The sequence below is a fragment of the Lagopus muta genome, chromosome 17 (genome assembly GCF_023343835.1).
Source record: "Lagopus muta isolate bLagMut1 chromosome 17, bLagMut1 primary, whole genome shotgun sequence".
NCBI lineage: Eukaryota > Metazoa > Chordata > Aves > Galliformes > Phasianidae > Lagopus > Lagopus muta.
In genome coordinates this window covers 1,950,432-1,971,752 of record NC_064449.1, presented here as the reverse complement: position 1 = coordinate 1,971,752, position 21,321 = coordinate 1,950,432, and the positions used below count along the sequence as shown (strand labels likewise).

The 21,321-nt window shown below is 51.1% G+C and overlaps 1 protein-coding gene across 3 annotated transcripts in view; it reads right to left on the bottom strand.

Moving 5' to 3' along the window:
• The window catches only part of OSBP2 (oxysterol binding protein 2), a 63,307-nt gene that overhangs the window by 16,994 nt on the left and 24,992 nt on the right, over window positions 1-21,321 (bottom strand). For 2 of the 3 annotated variants that reach the window (XM_048964153.1, XM_048964154.1), the window contains exon 3: window positions 1,838-2,088. In XM_048964153.1, coding sequence (XP_048820110.1) covers window positions 1,838-2,088 — 251 coding nt within the window. Of the gene's footprint in view, window positions 1-1,837; window positions 2,089-14,665; window positions 15,421-21,321 lie in introns of those variants that run through there. The other variant, XM_048964155.1, reaches the window with a different exon arrangement.

The following is a 21,321-nucleotide window of genomic DNA, read 5'->3' as shown; positions in this document are numbered from 1 at the left end:
CGTCGGGCTCGGCTCTGCCACGTGGCTCTGCCGGTGCGTTATTACGCAAGGTTGCAAAATCAGGACAGGAGCAGAGCAAAAGGGTGGCTGGCAGAGGGCTGGGAGCACATTTTGGGGGCTGCCCTGCTGTGTATCCAATCCTTTTGTGTCTGTACTTCTCCCCTCGTGCGGGGACAGCAGAGCGAGGAAGGAGAGGACGAAGATCCCCCCAGCAGAAGGGGGGCTGCAGGGAGCCCCCAGTGGCACGCACAGCACGTTTGCAGCACAGAGGTCACCTTAACAGGCGGCTGCTGGATTTCCATATGCATTTCCTTATTGCCTCCTGCTGCTCCCGAAGCACGGGGACATTTACATAACCCCACTGGATGGAAACAGGATGGGGATGCAGCACCACTTGTCACATGGGTCCCAAACTGGGAAGGGACCCCATAGAGCTCTGGCCCTTCTGAAGCGTACTGAGCGATGGCAGGATATCCGTGAGACAGAGTGCTCCTCTCTGCTGCCAGGAGATGGCTGGGTGCCATGGACTTGTCTGTAGGGACATCCAACATTTCCTTACAGATTTGCAGGCAGCTCTGCACTCATGCAGCCACCCTAAGAGCGGCTGCCAGCACAGCAGGTCACAGAAGGCATCACCCTGTGCTAACATGGCAAATCCAGTGCAGAAATGCTCCTGGGGCTGTTACAAGACTCTCTAAACCCTCCATGGGGAGCCCCAAAGATCCCCCAGGCAGCTCAGCCACAAGCTGATGTACGCTGCTCAAAAACCTCTGGTATCCATAGCCTCTCACAGTCTGCTGTGGGCTCACCACGCTGAGTTCCTCCCATCTTTTCCTCCCTGTTTCAGTGCTGTTTCACACTGTCCAGATTGCCAAGCCCTCACTCAAGCCTTTATCGTGCCACAACCACCACCACCTCCTCAGCACAGACACAGCAGGTATTGCCCTGCTCACCCTTCCCAAAACTCCTCTCCTGGCTGCTGCTGACACATCCCAATGGCAAACCCAGGCACACTGTGCCAACCCTGCTCCCAAAACTTTACCCAACTCCATACAGGTGCACAGGCACCCCCAAACACAGAGCACTGTCACAGGAAAACCTCTCCCCAGCAAACACCCTCCAGCATCAGCACACAGCTGTTTGGAGGGGCATTCCTCCATGTACACCTAAGGTGGCATATGACCTCTGTTTTGCTCAGGGCTGAGAGAGCTAACCTCCCTTTACAATTCCTTGAGCTTTACCTTCATGCATTATTCCACGACTGTCAGGCTTCAATTAATTTTATTTTTTTCCCCCCTTTAAATATTTTATCTCATTTTGTTTCTCCCCTTTCCAGGAAGAGCTGTTTCACTGGGAAATACAGCTCCACACCCCAGAAGGAGCTGTACAAAAGCCCATTGTGAAGCACAGGGCAGGGAGCAAAGAGGGGCTCCAGCAAAGCAGGATTAAACTCCCGTGGGGCAAAATGAGGGTGGCTTCACCAACATCAGCAAAGGTGCAAGCAACAAGGGGATGGGGGTCTGAACCCACAGCAGGCTCTGAATTGCTGAGCTGGCCTGAAAGCCACCCCCAGGAATGGTCCAGAAAGCCCTCTGCGCCCCAACCTCTGGATGTACCATGCTTCACAACCAGATTTGGGGCAGCTCGCCCAGCAAGCATGCTGTAAGGACTCAACAAAGCTCCGTCCCAGCACCCTGAGGGTTGTGACCATGCTCACCACAACCCTGAGCTGGGGTACAGGGGATGAGATGGGGCTGTGAGAGAGGGAAGGGCAGTAGAAGAAAAGGAGGAGGAGATGCATCTCCCTCTGCCTCCGTGCAAACGCGGCGACACTTACGTTGATCATAGCATTGGAGGTGATGCGGAAGAGCGTGGCTCGCTCATTCACAGCCTTGATCTTCTCTCCACTTTCAGCTGGCAGTTTCAGGTTCTCCAGCTCGCTCAGCGAGCGCTGCAGGGCGGCCCCGTGCTTGGCAATCAGGTCATTGCAAGTGCTCAGGTCCTCCAGCTTACTCGAGAGGGTTTTCAGCGTGCCGTGCAGCTCACTCTTGTCTGACTGTGAGGCGGGCTCCTCATCACCCGAGTCATCTGCAAAGGGAGGGATGGAGAAAGAAAAAAAAAGCAGTTTCCATGGTTACCCCTGGACTGTACCAGCGGGCAGGGGGACCTTCTGCCTCCTCCAGCACAGGCTACAGGCTGGGATGTGCCAGGGCAGAGGGAAGGGGCACCGAGCCCAGCCCTGACTCCCCGTTCACCCATCTCACTGGCACCCCTCTGCATGAGGATGCAGAGTATGGCATAAGGAACAATTTGGGATGGCATCCAGGGGTGTCCAGAGGGCTCCTTCCGCTGCCACTGGGATGCAGCACAGGGCTGCTCAGCCTGAGCAACGGGGTGACGCAGGGTGAGCATTAGGGAAAGGTCCTGCATCAGAAGGCAGCAGATATGGAACAGGCTCCCCAGGCAGTGGGCACAGCCCTGAACTGCCAGAGCTCAGGGAGCATTGGGATACCATTCCCAGCCATAGGGGTTGGGTTTTGGGCACCCAGCCCCACAGCTGAACCTTGCTCTGCCAGGTCCGCTCTGTGCCAAAGAACAGATAGTCTAAGAAACAGCATCTACCCCCAGCCTTCCCCCTGCTTGAGAGGGCAAAAAACCACAGTCAGAATCTCAGATACAACAACGGGAATGGTTACAGCTGCAACTCCAGAACATCTGAGTGATGAAAAAGAGAAATCCAACCCAAAACAGAGCTGTGCATTCCTACACACCACCTGGGCAGGGGGAGGTGAGGTTCCCAGGCTCACATAGCAGGGCCAGCACAGGGAGCGCCCATCTTCTATGCACCCAGGCACGTGCTGGGCGTTCCTCCAAGGCCATTCAAGAAGAGTGAATTGGGACAAGGAGGCAGAGCCCAGAGAAGGGCTTGTCCTACACAGCTCAAGGAGAAAGCAGAACAAAACTCTGGCAGAAGCCAGCAGCAATGAACCACAGAACCCTCAGATGGCTTGGATCAGAAGAAACCTTACTGACCATCTGGTTCCAACATGAGCAACAACAGTCCTGCTGCTCCAAGCACACAGGGATGGGGTCAGGGTAGGATGGACGTGATGGGCAGGGGGAGAAGAGAGAGAAGATGAGGCTTGCAAGATGCATCCCAGAGGGTGCACCAGGCTTCTGCTGCTGGTGACTTGAACATGCCATCTTCAACAGATCTAGAGGGAAAACTTCAGCAATCAGTAAGGAGAAGTAACCAGAACCTCCCGAAGGCCAGCATTCTGTTTCAGCACTTCTGCAATATCTGTCACCCTGGAGCACACAAGGCACCCTGGTAACCTCTCTCTCCCCATTTGGTGACTGAAGGTGATTGCAGCCACCCTTCAGAAGCCAAACAATGCCCTGTACCCACCACAAGCACAATCCACTTTGGTTTCCATCACAGCCACTGTGCAGGCAGCTACCACCGTGACGCCAAAGCCACCATTCCCTCTGTGTGACTGCAGGGGAAGAATCAAATTTGGCATTTTTCTGTGCATAGACATGAGTGATGTTTCTCAAAGACAATCTTCCCTTATTTGCAGCTGCAAAAAAAACAGTGCTTTAGGAGCAGCGAGCAGCAGGAAGGATCTCTCTGCCTGCTCCAGGCAGTGTTTAACCCCAGATCCCCCTCTCCCATCTCCTGCTGCCATGCAGAATTATATAAACACCCAGAAGGTGTTTCGCTTTACTCGCAGAACAGCAAAAATTGGCTGTAATGAACTGAAATCAAAGCACAGAAGGAAGGAAACCCAAAGCTGCGGTTACAATCAAATCAGAGCGAGTTGAAGGAGAAACATTTGCGCAAAGCACCCGAAGCAGCTCCCAGCCCTCCCAACACCCACAGCTCCCAGGATGGGCTCCCAGCCCTCCACCACAACCACAGGGACATCTCCATGTTACAGTGGGCAAAAAGGAATTGATGGAGCACCCAGGATCTCCTCAACCATCACTGCTCTCCCTACTGATGGCAAGGGAAACTATCTGTGCCTCCCTAGCTCTGAGTAGCTTTAAGGACATGAAGCCATCAGAAGGCGTCCAAAGGAAGGCTGTGGGATGGAGAGGGGTCCAGAGCACAAGGTGTGTGAGGAGAGGCTGAGGGCCCTCAGTTTGTTCAGCCCAGAGTCTTTCATTCTCCGTTTCCCACTTTGTTTTGACTTGCAAACAAACTTAAAGGAAATCTGTTTTGATTTTTATTTGTAGGGCACTGGTATGAACCAGTTGCTATAGGAACAGTGGGCCTCGCCGCAAGCCTGGAGGATTATTTTTGGAGCTGTGATGCTATTTAATCTATGTAAAATGGATCAGCAGCCAGTGGCCATAAGCCTCCTCGGGCTGCTTCCCAAACCCACAGCACACACCAGCCTTCAGAGCCCAGGGCAGCAGCTCACGAGGAGCTCAGCAAGGCAGATGCTCCCATCACAGCCTTATTTTCTGCCTCTTGAACTTCCCTCAGCTAAACCCTGCTTGCAGCATTTTCCCCCATGCTGGCGGAGAGCTGTGGGCTGGAGGAGGTGGCACTTCCCTGCACACAGCCCACAAGGACACCGGTGACACCAGAGGTGGCAGGTGAGCAGCTGGGGGCTGTGCCACTACAGCAACCCCATGTGCTGCTGCTCAGGTGCATTTTGATGCTTCTGTGGATGCATGGAGCCGGCAGAGCTGTTTAAGATGGTCTGTAAGAAAAGGCCATGGGGTTGATGAGCTTTTATCCTGAAATTCCCAAAATGCATTCTGAACCCAGCAGTGATGTCCCTAACACAAAGGCACAAAGTTAATGCCCTGGGCCACCTCCTACCTTCCTCTTGGGATCCATCACAAAGGCTCTGCTCCAACTCCCTGACCCTCCTTTGCCCCATAAGCAGAAACCATTCCCATCCCTGCATCCTCACTTCCAGAAATACCCTTCCTTCCTACACCCCCTCTAACTTCTCTCCTTCTCACATCACCTTGAACTTCGCTCCATCCTGCATCCCCTCTAACTTGCCACCCAGACTCTCCTGCAGCTCTGAACTGCTTGCCTCTCAAGGTTCCACTCAATAAATTCAATCTGGCTTCCTGCTCCAAGGCAGGGACACAGACACTGGGCTGAGCAAGAGAGGTTCCTGAGACAAGCAGCCTGCACTGATCCCAGAAAGATACTGTTAAAGCACAACAAAAGCTGCCACACGCAGACAGGCATCGGCCAGAGCATCCCCAGGACTGGAAGCTCTGTGCCACAACTGCTTCCCTGTGGGAAGTCTGTTCCTCAGACTGAGCTTGCTCGTCTCTCTCCATAGCTGGGAAGCTCTCAGATCTGAAGTGCACCTGGAAAAGTCCCTGCTCCGCAGTCAGAGGGTTGCAGAAGCAGCCAACTCACAGATTCCACCCTTGCTTTCTTTATGAGCTGCATCCAACCAACCCGTGCTTGATGCTCCCAGGACACCATCATCATCACAGATAATAAGGCTGCCTATAGAGAAAGCATAGCTTCATCTCAATGGGCCTGGATCTAACAAATGTCAGTGTATGCCTCTCCACATACCTGCCCTAGGGGCTTCGTATGGAAATGCAAGAAAAACCCCACATTGATTTGGTCTGGAGCCTCTTCCAGGCAACACAGCGAAGGCCTATGGGACAAATAAGCACCAAACCCAACCTCTGCCACGGACCCACGGGCAAAACCTATAGAAACACCAACAGCACTTGCAGCAAACACCCACTGGTCCCTCTGGTGTTCTGCAGCCACCACCACAGACCTGGTTTGGGAACAAGAGCCTTTCCTCCCAGGACCAGCAGCAGCACATGGACACTGATCACCAACCATTCCTCAACCGAAGCCATTTCCACAATGGCTTGCGTTGCTTTTAATAGCTATGAATATTAAATGGCAATGGGTGTCTATATTTAATAGCTTCACCCAGCTGCCAAGAGAGGGATGAATTCCTACAGCATCTGCACAAGCAGGCCCAGGCGGAACTTTTTGGTTGTAAAGAATTACACTGGCACTTAATCATCAAAATAACAGAGCAAATGGTCATAAATCGTTCCAAATTTGGGTGATCGCTTTGCAATTATTGCCAACCTGGCAAGGATATTTCCTCTACTGCTAATGCAAATGGAAAGCTGTTCAGGCCTAAAAACAGCAGTTATTCACCAGCTGTGACGAGCTGTGACATCTCTATCTCATTCAGTGGGGATGACCCAAGGACGCAGCCTTGGAGCAGGACCAGCACTCAGCTTGGGGCAGCACAGAAAGGACCCAGAGCTCCCAGTCTGTGCCAGCAGATCTGCCAGAAATCCATTGGGAGCACAGTGTGAAGCCAAATGCTCAGGTTATGCAGAAATTCAAACCTAAGGATTTCACAGATGTGACCTAACCTTGGCCAGGGTCGGAGCAGAGACCTCCAACTTAGCCAGTATTGCACCCTTACACCTCACCACACTGAAATAAAGCAGGACAGCGTATTCTTTGCTTCTGACTCCATCTCTTGGTTTCTGTAATTGTGGTTTCATTATAACTCCACTGCAACTGGCTGGAGCCAAACCCAAGTGAAGTGAGACTGTGACACGTTATACTGCTTGCTTGGTTTTTCAGGTCAGCGAGCACCACAGGGACACAACTGAAAAATCTAAGAACAAGAAACTGAAGGGCTAAGGAGCAGTTAAGTTGATGGCTTCACCTCTTACTCAGGACAAATTCCAGCTCATGAGGCAAATGCACCCTGGTACAGGAATGTGGGGGAGCTGCAAAGCCATAATGAAGGCAGCAGGGTTGATCCCACCAGGACAGCTCTTTGGAAGGAAGTACGCTGCAGTGGCCATTTCTTGCAAGCCATCAGAAGGTGATGCAATCAAGAAGGCCAACAGTCTGCAAATGAGGCTTGCTGTAGTGCCAGCAGAACTATTTACACAACACAGAACCAAATTTCCAATAACCCAAAACGGATTTCATTTTTGGACTTCAATCTCCTTACTGCACAAGGCCACAGAGGTGCTGGCAGTGGACATGCAAAGAACTGTAATCCATTTATTGTTATCTGCATTCTTTCCTCCCATGAAGCACTGAAGCACCACCCTGAATGGGAGTTGGCATCGCAGCCCATTAATGCACCTAAAGGATTTCTGCTTTTCTGAAAGAAAAGCACTGAGAAAACATAAAGTATTTTTATTATGATGACTGCAATCCGGCCATCTCATTGCTGCAGTCACAAGATGATATTACCAGTCAATAACCCTCAGCACTACGTTTGGGTTGCAGTCATTCTCTCTTTCCAGCATATGTGGGATTTTCTGATGAAATCACCCAAACAACTTCAACCCACTGGTAAGGCAGGCAACAAAGATGGGCTGAAAGCACTGGGTTTAACCTCAGAGTACGGAGACAGTGGTGAAAAAGGGAGCCTGAGGGATGTGGTCAGTGCAGGATAGCACCCTACCCTGAGTGCAGACACCAACTGTGGGAGAGATTCCAACCAAGCAGAGAGTGGACAACTGCCTGTTTGGCAGAGAAGGAGCTACCAGCCCAGTGTGAGTTACAATGGAGCTTTGAAAAGAGAGCTTAAAAAAAGCAAATTTGGGGTTATATGAACAGAGCAGTGCTCTCTGAGACACAGTGTGCCTTCTGATCAGTGCCCAAGAGCCTGCGCCCCGTTTGGGACACTGCAATCCTAAGGCGTGGACTGGAGATGTGGTCTACAAATTATTCTTATGAAGTAGAATGATCTGTTCTTCATATCCACAATGGGCAGGAGAAGAAGCCAAGAAGCAGCTCAGAATCAAAATGAAAAATCTTCCAGTTGTGAAGGTGTGATTATAGGGAACTAACCATTCATTACCAGACAGCTGGCTGCTCACACTGCACATCACACCGCCAGGAGAGGAAAAAAACAAATGTTCTGATAAAAATAGGAACTTTATCATCCTACAGCTCCGAACAGGAACGCACTGCAGGCTGACCTGAGCGGCAGGGCCAGCTCCAGGCTGTGCTGACACCTGCTTGTCCTTGGCAAGCACTGCTGACTGTGGGTGCCAGGGGCAGTGTGCTTCTATGCACACCTGCAAAGCCGCCCAGGCTGCTCCTGAGCTGATATCTTTAGCCATCTCCCCCAGTGAAATCCCCTTTTAGAATCATAGAATTGTAGCAGGGGTGGAAGGAACCCTAAAGCCCACCCAGTGGTACCAAGCACTTACTGCCCAGAGTCTCATCCAGCCTGGAAGCTCCACGCCTGTCCCTACCAGCCCACGTGTGCCATGCAATGAGGATCAAGGTCCAACCAAGGGTCTCCCTTCTGCAGATTCACCAAAGACGACACAAAGGCAATGACACAAAATGACTCCCCAGCTCACTGCTGGCATGCAACACAACCTGCACCACAGAATTCGAACTGATAATGCTGAGATCATTCCTTTGGGGTATTCTCGAATCAGCAAGTGGAAGGGAGATCAACAAATCCATAGTTGAGGAAGTACTTAAAAGAGAAAACTTAATTCCAAAGCTCAAGCTGTGGGCATCAGCCAGAGTCACAGCTTCCTTAGTTAGTGTAGATGCACCCAGGCTCCATACCATTCCAATTTCCACCTTCCCATTGGGTCCACTGAAAAGAAGGCACCAGGATAAGGAAGCCCATGTGCTTCACTGAACCATGCTTTCTCTATTTTATGGCTGAGCTCAGAATCCACAGCCAACACACAGACTGGTACAGCACCGCAGGGAGGATGCATGCAGCCTAAGGCTTCAGAGCTACCTCTGAGTCTGCTGATGAATATTTAGACACATAAATGCAAGTGTCATAAATAATTAAACATCATTTGCTCCTGTTCAACAGGTGAACAAAGCATATACAAAAAAGCCTATGAACTCTGTTATTTGTGTTTGGGCATTCACAACCAGATGGCACCGTGAGAGGGCAGCGAATAGCACTGGGCTGTGCATGAGCAGCATCCTTAAGCTGCAACGAGCCATGACAGATGCAGAAGTGGCATAAATGGCAATGTCAGGATATGCTGGAGGAAGAGCCCTGACAGCTACCAAAGAGCAAAACCCCCAGTGACTTGAGCACACAAGGCTCACCTGCAGCCGGCTCCTGTCTTGCCATCTCCTTCCCTTGGCACAAAGGTCTTCCTTTAGGGACAGTGTTCAGTAGGCATGGTGGGGATTGGTTGACAGCTGGACTAGGTCATCTTAGAACTGACCTTAATTACTCCACGATTCCTTCAGAGCAGGAGCTGAGGCAGGGAGCAGCAAGGCTGTACATCCCTGCTCTGGCCTCGGTGACACCTGGCCTCGGTGTCAGCCACCGCACCCAGCACACAGCCACCAAAAACCACTTCAGCTGTTGGATATCTCCTAAGCACATCACCAATCCATGTTTAACAATGCTTAAATACCTCCCAGCCTCAGGCAGCACTCTGGTTTCAGCAGCATAGGGCACGGAGCTGACAGCATGCTGGGCTCTACTTCCTGCCCCAACAGCAAAGCTGGGGACACGGTGATGGCGCAGCCAGGCTTGGAGCAGCCACCCTCTGCAGAGTAATGCCACACTTGGTGCAACCAAGGATGAACTTGGCATGGGATTTCTTATTTTCTTTCTTTAAAAGAATGAAGCCTTTCTCTGGAAGCCTCCAGTCAGCAGGTAAAACACAGCCTGCTGCAGGCTCTTGGGAAACAGCTGGGGAAGCACAGAGGATGCACTGAAGCTCTGTCAGCTCCCTCCCTCCCTGCAAAGCCTCTGTAATGAGAACAAAGTGACACGGGACTGAGCCACGGGGCAGGAGCTGCAGTTGCAGGGGAGGCAGGAGATCCTGCTGTAATGTCCCTGCTATACCCACAGCAGGACGGTGTGCAGGGCAGCCAGACACAGCCATGCTGGGGGCTGAGGGCTGCTTGTGGCACTGCAAAGACCCAGCTTGAAGTCTATGCTTCTGCTCAGTGGGTAATGCACGTCCTGCACTGCCCTGCAGACTTGTAAGCTCAGCTCAGCCAGCTGCATGAGCAAAGATATCCGAGAAAGCACTCCTGAGAATGCAAGGCTAATGTGTGCCCTTATGCACATGTAAATCTGCCTGGGCTCAGCTTACCCCTGAGTAAGAGGATCGGGGTGGGTGCAAGTTACCCAGCTCCTTACAATTCCATGCAGGTCACAGAGTGCCAGTGGAGACAGAGGGATGCAAACAGCCTTTCCAACACCCTACAAGCAGACAAAGTGAAGCCCTGATGGCACACCCCCATACACCAACCTCATCAGCAAGAATGGCTGCCAGGACAGTCTGCTCAAGGGTTTCAACTGGAAGAAAAAGCTTTATTAGTCCCTTTGTAGAGAACAAGCAACAGAAAGCGAGGGCAAATCCCCAGAAACAGACAGAATTTCACCCAAGAGGGAGAGCACATAGCAAACCCACCTGGGATGAGGACACAGCATGGGTGCTGCATGGGGAGCCGACTGCTGGATGCTGGTGTTTACAAACAGAGCTAACCTCTGCTCCCAGGGTTTCCCTAATTACTGCTAATCTCCCCCACATGAGGTCGGATGAATGCCTGCACAACAAAGTGTGCATTTTCACGTGGTTACATTTTCATTAATTAAAAGCTGTGCTTTATCAGCACCACTCAGCATCTCTTAATTCACAAAGAGCAGCAAGGCTGCAGGCACCGATCCCCACTTTGTGGGCACATTTTCCCCACTTTGTGTTTCTGCTAAATACCATCAAGAGGCTGAAACCTGTACATTGAAGGATGCTGTGACACTGCTCCACCGCCCTCCTTCCTTCTCCCCTCCTATTTCTGGGCTGAAGGCTTTCCCCAGCACTGGAGCAGGCAATTAGCAGGGCACTGGATTCCTCAGAGAGCCAAAGAGAAGTCATTAATGGCCAAACAACCCCAACAACTCAATCATTAATGGACACACAACCCTACCAACTCATTGCAGTCCCAAATGGGACGCTAATCTAATCAGTCAACTCATGACAAAGTAGCCCATCAGAGCCAGGGCTTGGTGAGACATTCAAACAAAGTTAAAGCACTGCTGGGTAGAAGCATTTCTGCCACATGTGGGCTCCCTGCCACCTCACATCCCTTTCTGCAGCAGTGAGGTCACGCTCTGAAGGCTTGCAAAGGGGCAAAGCCATTTTTGCAGGGCAAGCAGAGTCTGGAGTAACTGCAGGCTGACCTCAAAGAGGGAAACACTGCTCTTTAGGACTGTTTCTATCAACTCATAATGCAGCCCCAACCACAGAACTTGGTGGTGGCAAAGCTGCAGCATCCCTGGGGTCACCAGGAGCTCCAGAGCTGCCAAGGAGGAGCAGGAGTGCTCTGCACAGAGGAATTTCACACCCTGAGGTTTCACAAAGCTTCTAGGAATTCCAAACCTGTCCAGGAGAATTTCGGTGCTTAAGGAGAGAGAAACTCATGGAGGCAGCAAGATGTGAGTGGGGAGAGCCAGGAGTCCATGCAAGGAGGGCTGCAGAGAAATGCAGCTTTGCTCCCTCCCTTCAACAAGGGAAAAACATCCAAAACAGAATAAAGCCACCCAACCCACTGTCCATGTATCCTACAGATTGGACAGACAAAATATTTCCTAGATATATTGCTCCAGGGATGTGCAAATCCCTGCTCCTGTCAGAACGCAGTAACTCATGGAAGACAGCATGGTCCCACAGGTGATGTGCTGCAAAGCCAGTGCAAGGAGACCACAGCCAAGTGGGGACAAACCCCACTTCCCACCCTCCTGTCTCCTAACACCCCCCCTTCTTTATGCATCAGCCCCAGGATCTGTTTCTTGCAGGCTTGCAGTCCCAAAGTCAGGGACAGCACTGCTCTGCCCACTGCTGCCTTTGGTGACTGTGTCCCACCATCACTTCGTCCCTGGGGTGAGGAGAAATGCAGCGTGTTCCAAGTCCACACTCGACCCAGGGCGGTCAGGGAACCTCATTCAGCACTTGGACACTCCTCAGGAGTTGACCATCCCTGCAGTGAGTCCGCACAGCCCATAAAACCAACATGCATCCCTCCCTCTGATGCTGGGTTGGTACTCTGCTGGATGAGACAAACTCAGCGTTAATCTCCCCTAGGCTACAAGCACAGCAATGATGAAGAACTCCACAGGAGCACAAAGCAGGATGGGGAGCAGCTCATTGATGCTTGCCCACATGCTGCACTCTGCACAGCAGCCACCACCACTGACTTACTGGAAAGGCATTCCCTAGGATTGCTCCTCCACCATACGTCCCACCCAAGTGACCCCAATGCAGCATCTCCTCCTCCAGAAGTGCTGTGCTGGCCATGGCTGCAGCCTTGTCAGTAAAAAAAAAAAAGCAAAAAGTAAATCAATTTGAGGGCACACAGGGCTTCTATTTGCAGATCAGTGTGGCTGGAGCTCACAGTTCATCTCCATTCCTTCCAATTCTTTAACTGCACTTTTGCTCTCTAATTACACCATCAGCCTGTCAAGATGGTCACTTTTTCCCTAACTACTTTCCTTTGCATTAAGCATTAGCTAATAAGCACACATTGCCAGCAGTGCTTCTGAGCAGCTCCAAAGAGCAGAGCAGCTTTTCCCTGACACCTGTGAGCCCTTGGTTATCTGCTCTGGTTAAAATAAGGGAGGATTTCCACACTGGTCGCACGCAGAGAGCTGGAAGGGGTTAATGTCATGGCTATTCTATCTGATCCAGCTAAGGGAATGCTCCAGGGATGTGCAAATCCAAATAGCCCCTTCTGCAGTTGCTAAGACTGGCATCAACAGGCAGAGGAAACAACACCATTAAGGGGCAGCACAAAACCCCACAGAACAAATAAGAACTGCTGTGCAGCTATGGCAGTACCCCTCCTCAAGCATTTGCTGCATGTCCCAGCCAACGTGTGCTGTGAGCCCCTCCAGCAGCATGCAGGCAGCTCCCAGGATCTGCTTCCACCAGGAGATAACTATCCACGTTCTCATCCTTTACTGACAACAGGTGTCCTCTGCTGTTATCACACAGCAGGGTCACCCACTGCTCCAACATGACCCGGCAGGGACATTCCTGCTGCAACTGCAAGCGGGATCCTGCCATAAACAGCATTGGGATCCCAAACTGAACTACATGCCAGCCAGAAGGCTGGGCTTGTCTCTTGTTACAGTCATCAGCACATTAAATGTACCTCAGATGGTGCCTTTTTGGTGAGATAAACAGATTTAATGCCTTTATTTTGGTCGAAAACAGCTACTATAACATAATTAAGTGAAAAGTAGGGCATCCTCGGGAAATATTTTCACTTGGAGAACAAGCACTGTGCTCTCCAAGCAAATTGTGCTTACCAGGGACTCCCTTGCTGCACAGCGAATGGATTTTAAAGCCAGTGTTTTCCCAGCTTGTGGGTTCAGCTCACATCTCACTCCTTGCTGAAGCCAACCTGCACAGAGCACTGCGTGCCACTGCAACCTCACAGCATCCAGCTGCAAAAACCAGAGGGTAGGGGACAATCTGGATTTGATTAAAAAGCTATTTTTCATCATCTGCCCAAAGCATGCTGTAAAGCTGCAATGGCTGAAATTTCAATTGGACCTATTTGTACCCCTTTTTTTTTGGTTCTCTGGGGAAAGAAATTACACCTAGATAAAATAACTTCTGGTGAGCCTCTGCATGGGAGCAGGGCGGCCATCTCTGTGCCACAGGGAGCAGCCCAAGTGGAGGCTGATTCCCATGCAGTGATGATTTCCCATCATATGTTCATAAAAATAAAGTGGTCTCGGTGTTTGCCATGGGGGAGCAGCAAGTTTAACCACTTGTGGGTGGAAGGACACATCTGACTTATTGCAGCAGGAATGGAAAGTCCCTGTGACTCCCTGCAGTCCAATCTGTGATCCCAGCTCCTATTTCAGGAGGAAGCAGAGGGTTCTCCAGGGTGCCCAGCTGTCCCCTGGCCCTAAAGGAAGCCCTGGGTCACCACAACTGGCTTAAATTCCTACATCTGCACAGCACCACCTCACCAAGAGTTAGGCAACGAATCCCACAGCAGCAACACCTAATGATTTCTGTAGGACTGTTGCCTCTCCCATCCTTGAAAATATTGCGGCACCCCAGGAAAGCATTGAGTGGATGAGAGCCCCTCCAGCACATGGCTGGCAGTGGGATGCGTCCCAGCACCGACCCCAGCAGAGCTGTGGGGAACCCACTGCTCTCACAGCACTCCTGGTGGGAAATGCCTGGAATAACCCCGGCAGCAACAAGGGATGGCAAGCACAGCTGAGCAGGAAAACGCTTCCCAGAGGACAGCCAGGCATCTTGTGCTTCCCTAGGCACTGTCACACACACACAGGCTCTCATAATGCCTTAATGAGAAAGTACTTTTTCCTAGAACAAAAACCTACCTGATTTGCTGAGATCAAACACCAGATTTGAACAGAGCATCCAGTGCAGGAATTAATTCACCATGATGAACAAATCAATTCTTTGATGCTAGATATGCAAAACGTAACCCTCCTAGCAGCAGATCAGCGCAGCACTGGGTGCAGTACTCTGCTGTTCCAACACCTGATAAAGCCAGAAGGCAGAACACAGCCAGGGCACAGCACACAATCCCAGCAGCCACTTCCAGGCATGATGCCAACCCCAACCCAGCACTCATGCAGCCCCTATCCCCATGCAATACCCCTCCCCACCAAGCACTGACCCTTGGGGAACTTATTGAGGCAGGTGGAGTTGCAGAAGGAGCGGACGGATCCTGCCTCCCAGCAGCCCCTGCCCTTCATGCCCACCACGGGGCCGCGCTGGCGGAGGCTGAGAGCTGCATGGCTGTTGGCTTTAGGTTGGAGGAAAAAAAAAAATACAGAGGAAAAGAGAATGTTCTTATTCAGCAGATGTCCTTATGGAGCAGGCAGCCCTGTGTCTCGCTCCATGCTGATAGCAGGGCACTACGGCACCGGGCTCGGCAGCCCCACAGCCCGGCATGCACCACTGCTTGCTCCAGCATGCAGCAGCCCTTAATTAACTCCATCTGTGCCAGGAAGAGGTGTGCTGCCCCCCAAAAGGGAGAAACATGCAGCCCCAGGCAACTAAAGGGCAGGATTCGGCACAGTCATCTCAAAAACGGTGAGCAATGGGCTAGAAGGGATGCAGCTCCAAAGGGATGCTAAAGCCAAAGGGATGCAGTTTGGTGAAGCTGATGCTGTTTGGTAGTCGGTCCCTTTAAATGCTGCTAGAGGTTATTTTTAGGACTCTCGCTTAAAATATACATCAGAATTCCTTCATTTTTGGTAAGAAACTTCATTACACATTTCACTCACGCAGCCCCGTTTCGCCGCAGCCAACAGTTCCCAAGCAGAACCTCTGCCATGTGCACACACGGCACTGATGGCTGCTGCCTCACCCCCCCAAGCACTGGAGGATGGGGTTTCCCAGCCCTTCAGACTTTATCAGTCCCAGGGAACAAGGCAAAATGAAGACACATCAACGAGAGCTTTCACATTTGCACAGGGAGCAGCACTGCGCCCTGACTGCTTTCCTCCAGCTCCTGTTAATGCCAACGTCTGGACAGCAACAGAGCACAGGTTGTATTCCATCTTCTGTATGTACATCTCAAAAGACATGCCCGGATTTTCAAGGCAATCTGGGTGGAAATAGCGCAAATTCTGGAAAAATACCTCTGCTCTGGGTAAGAACCAAGCTTTTTCAAGAGGAAAAACACAAGTGATGTGTGGAGAGGGGAAAGCCCATGTGGGATCTAACACATGCACTCCTGGCTCCTGCAGCGACCCCAGCACAGTTCAGTTACACTGCTGTTGCAGAGATCTGCAAGGGAGGATCACAGACATAATGAAAACATAAAGAAGATGCTCTCCATAAGCCTGGCATCAACAAAACTTCACAAGCAGCCCAGATCCCTTCTGCCAGCTGCCAAAGGTCTCCTGCATGCACAGAAGTCAAAGCTGCAGTGGCTCACCTCAGTGCATGGAGAACCAGTCTGAAGTTCCCTGATAAAATATTGATTTATCCCTAAATTCAATTCATTTTGCCCATAAACAAGTAACCGAGCAGAAGTCACAGCCTGTGGTTCAGCAAGATGTATGTGGGAAATGCTTCGTGTCACAGAAACATAGAATGAATCTCAGAGAATAGTTTGGGTTGGGAGGGTCCTTAAGGATCACAGAACCATAGAATGGTTGGGGTGGAAGGGTCCTTACAGCCCCCCAAGCCCAGCCATGGGCTGGCTGCTCAAGACAGGCACTCTGCCCAGGCAGGGCCCTTCCCAGCCCAAGGTCTTTGTGCTGCACAGCACCAGGGCTGCCTCTGCCCTCTGCAGACTCCACAGAGAACTGGCTGCCTTTCTACTACTTAAAGCCTTTGGTGTGTTTGAATCACACCTTTGTGATTCCTTCCTTTTTCATTCCAAAATAACCAAAAATAATTATTTTCCTCTTTTCAGGTCCTTTGCTCTCATCTTTCAGAAATGTCACCTTACTGCTTCTATCCCTATTGCTTCTTCCAGGATGAGTCACTCATGCTGTGTCTGTGCAACAAGAAAACTCTCCAAGCTTTGCAAATGTTGCTTATACTTAAAAGCAGCTGAAAGCAATGAGGTCCTCACCTCTGTACCTCGTGCTGGGGTGACCTGACTCCCCATAGCCACCGACAGAGCTGCAAGGATGGAGCCATGGAGCTTCCTCAGCCCCCACACAGGAGGTAGCAGGACTGCAGCAAGAGGCTGCTGTGGGCATTCAGGTTGGACATTAGGAACAATTTCTTCTCCAAAAGAGCAGTGATGCATTAGCAAAGGTTACCCAGAGAGCAGGTCACCATCCCTGGGGGTGTTCCAGAACTGGAGATGCGGCACTGAGGGATGTGGGCAGTGGGCATGGTGGGGTGGGTGGGCTGAGAGAGGAATGAAACTATCAGCAGTGCCCCAAAACGTGTAATTTTTGTGCAAATAATTGGTCTGCTTTTCACTTGGCCCACGCATGGCAGTGCAAACAAGAAAACACAGGTGTGACACAGCTCTGAATGGAGGAGCAAAATGCCAGCGCTCTCAGCTCTAGAACCTCAGCATCAGGAAACAAAACTGCATTTTTGCATTTCCAGTATTTGTTTTCACACAGATGCCTCCTTAAAATGGTGCAAGCTTTGCCAAAGGAGCTCTAGTCCCTCTGCTCGTGGCAGTTCCCTCTATTCAACTAATTCAGGAAACCTGTTATCTTCAGAGCTGCTAACGCGCTCCTACAACTTCCTTTCCTAAGGCAAGGAACCACAGATCAGGTGCCCCAACACAGAAAAGCACACCAACTTTGAGCTGTAAATCCAGATTTGATACCCATTCAAATGCAAACCCAGCAAGACTGTGCTGCTGCTCCTCTGCTCCAGTAGCAGGCTCTGCAGGGCCCTGTTGCACTGCTCACATTCCCCTTGACCACTGCCAACACCCAGACCAGTCTGGGCTCCTCCAGGCACAGCTCTGCACTGGCTCAAACTGCTCTTATGTGTCAGTGCAGCCCCATCCAAAAACCAGGGCAAGAAGCAATGACAAAACCAGTAACAGAGGACTCCACCTGGAACCCCAGAACTTCATCTGGCATTTCTATCTGGCCTGGAAAGCAATGCAGCAAGGAATGCACAGCTTTAGTTGCTTCATTTGGGAATTTCAAGCCCATGGAGGGGTTTGCAAGCAGAGCCCTGCCAACCAAGATGTTGGAGTCACCAAAAATGAAAACAAAGGAAACTGAAGAAACTGAAACGTAAGCAATAGCTGCCTGCAGCCTGCCCAAACAGAGCTGCCTCTGCATGCTTTGTTCCTCAGCCCCATGGCAATGGGCTCCTGGCCCTCCCAGGACACTCGGCCCCACTGCAGGCACCAAAGCCATGGAGCTCACACAGAGCAGAACAGGAGCCAACAATACCACTAACATTGACTGCTCTCAGTTACTGACAGCATCACCCAGCACGACTCAGGTTGGCAGAAGTCAGAAGTTCTTCAGCTCTAACAGCGCTCAGAGCTTTCCATTTTCCCCATTCTTAAGCCTCCAGTGCCAATACAACGTACCCATCTACTGGGCAATTTAGGATCCAGAAGACCTGAAGGGTCACCAAGGCTTAGACAGGAGCCGAGAGCTACAGTTCAATTCCACAGGTACTTTTTCCCCCCAGTATTATTCACAACAGGAAACACATTAAATTGGGATGCTAAAAGCAGAGCTGGACCACTTGCTAGGATGCCATTAGGAAACAGGGGGGGATCATATTAAATGAAATTGTTTAAATACCCCCTTTGTGTCCTCTGAGAGTGCCGTGCTGCATCATCAGCCTTAAGGGACACACAGAGCTGCAGGGTGGGCAGCTCCAGATCCTGCCAACAGCACAGCCTCAAGTAGCAGGCTGTGCAGGGCCTGGAGACCTAAGGCTGAGCCCCAGCAGCGAGGGGGGGAGCCAGGCTCATTTCCTAGTGAGCAGCTTCACCACCAGAGGGAGATCCTCTCCCTGCAGAGAACAGCACAGAGCTGGCACTGCTCCTCAAGCACATACTTACGGGCTGAAGCTACCAACTCCTGCAGCAGCAGGCTGGTTTTGGTGCTGGAAGGAAGAGATGAGGACATGGGTTTGCAGAGGGAATGTGCCAGGAGAGGGCAACCTACCACCGTCGCATGGCTGCAGCACAACATCTGCATCCTCAGCCTCAAGCTGTGAGCTAATTCACTGTTCTGCAGATGGGGAACGGAAGCTGATGTGCTCGGGTGCACCAAAAGCAAGGCAGGAGGCCCCCCATGCAGCCATTCACTCTTTACTGACTCATTTCTAATTAGCAAGAACTACTATTATTTTCAGGCCTAAAAATTGATTTTCCTTCAACAGCATTTTTCTGTGCCAGGAAGAAAAAAATAAAACACACTTGATAATAACCCAGAAATACACAGAGCTGGAAACACTTCCCCTTTGGCACTAGGTATCCCCACCACGTTGTTCAGGTCACTTCCAGGTGACACTTGCTCGGTTTGAACCTTGCCCAGCTGCTACATGCTGGGATATGTCAGCATGGGGCCTTACCAGGTGGCAGCAAGGACACAAATGAGGACATGAGCAGATGTCCCCACTGCAGCTGGCTTGCTCCTGATCAGACAGACAGCCACCAGCCACAGCACCCCTTTGGAAAATAAGGGAAGGATGCAAGTTCTGACAAGGATGTGATGCTCCTCGCTGTAAGCACACAATTACCATGTGTTTGCTTTGCTTCCTGTCAGACACAGCCTCTGCCAGCTGTAAGCAGGCACACAGCCTGTGCTCAGCACATGCCAAATGCAAGTTTATGTGGCTGTGGCTGTGTGAATGAGCTGCTGTGGGGCTGGGACACCAACCAGCAGGTCTGCAAGTACAGAGTAGGCTCAAACCAGAGCACAGCTGAGCGCTACACAGCAGCCCAGCACTTTGGCAATCAGTACAGCATCACCTTCTTCCCAGCTCTGCTGTAAGTGAGCAAAGTGACAGATCAAGCTAATATTAGCAGGTACAGCAAAGCAATGAAACAGCTCATCCCTCCCACTGCTGCCACCCACACCGCAGCAGAGCTTTGCAGCCAGTGGGGAGCACACTGCAGCCTGCAGCAGCCACAGTGACAGCCCAGCCTGCGTCCAGGAGATGAGGCACACAGCGCAGAGCAGTGCAAGGACGGCTTTGCAAGGCCAATTTATCTTGTCTACAACCTGCCCTGGGCTCAGAGCAGCTCTCACACTCCAGCAAGCAGGGCTCTGATTGCCAACAGAAACTCATATGCTTTGCTCTTGGCTCCCCAGAGTTTCTGAGCTTGAGAGTGGGAGAGCATCAGCCAAGTTAGAGCATCCAAACCTGCAGGGATGAAGGACACAGATAATAAAGCAAGAAGCTATCTGGAGGTCATGCCAAGATCAGACTAAGGTGGGAAGAATCAGGAATGCACATAAGCACATCTGTCCCTGCTCTGTCTGCAGCAGCTCCAGCTCCAAGCCTGTTTGGGGGCTGTGCTCTGACCTCAGTGCACCAAACCACCATTGGGAAGTCCTCTCTCAATAGACAAAGCCCAGCACTAATGCACAGATGCTACTGCTTCAACTCTTTACAGAGGCAAAGAACAAGCAGGAGCCATTTCTCAGCCAGGGAAATGACCCCTCCTTTAATTATAAAACTACCTACTCACAGTACTTGCAGCATTTTGCCCATCTTTCCTTTGCCATTGGCTGCTGCAGTTGCATAGGAAACTCTTCCAGCTCCAGCACAGAGCCGCAGGGATGAGGATGCAGCAGCAGAGGTGCCCTACATAGAGCTGCTGAGCTCCCACAGCACTGCCAAGCTCCAGTCCTACCTACAAACTGATTTCTGGGCTGCTTTGGTACAGGGGATTCTCACAGATTATATATATAGAATAATACATGATGACATAATAGATGCATGGGCAAAACAAGAGGAAGGATCAGCACCAAATCAAGGAGGTAAGTGTATTGCTTGGGTAATTCTCCTGACTTGCAAACAGAGCATAACAAAACAAGTTCAACACAAGTTACTCCAAAAGGGGGATTTCCTGAGTTGTGAAATACACTAAAATCCTAAACAATTTCTCCAGCTTCCCATTGTTGCAGGCTGCTGCTCTCTGCTGCTTAGAACTCTGTGTCAGGCAGCTCCAGTGTGAGCAGAAACCACTGCCCAGGCAGGGAAGCACCGCAGGCTGAGCAGTTCTGGTTGCACAGCCACTTACAGGCACCTTAATAGCTGACTCCATAGCAGGCTTGCTCCACTCTCTCCCCAGAGGTCATGTTTGAGCAGTGAAGGCAAACAGTCGGGGAACCCAAAGAGGGCACTGAGGACAGGTGAAGCACACAAACCTGCTGCAGACAGCCCCAGCAGCAATCTGGCACAACTACGAACCATGGCCAGCAGGAAGCTTTGCACTGCAATGCCAGCATCCTTCGAGTGCAGCCCACACCCAACCCTGACATCAGACACTATAACAAGAGTAATTATTTCAGGCTTAATATTCGGAAACATTTCTTCTCAGAAAGAGAAGCAACGCATTGGCAAAGCTGCAAAGGGAGGTGGTGGGGTCAGTGTCCCTGGAGATGTTCAAGGGACGTGGAAATGTGGCACTGAGGGACGTGGTGAGTGGGACTACTGGTGGTATGACCTTAGTGGTCTTTGCCAACCTTAATGGCTCCATGATTACAATGAGCCTAACAGAGCCTTATCTCACAGGGGATAAACGTGCAGAAGGAAGCTCAACACTGAGTCCCCACAGCTCGGGTAGTGACACTGCAACTCACACACAATGATTTCCAGCAGCAGACCAGCACCAGGATCAGTCCTTTATGGGCACTGCCA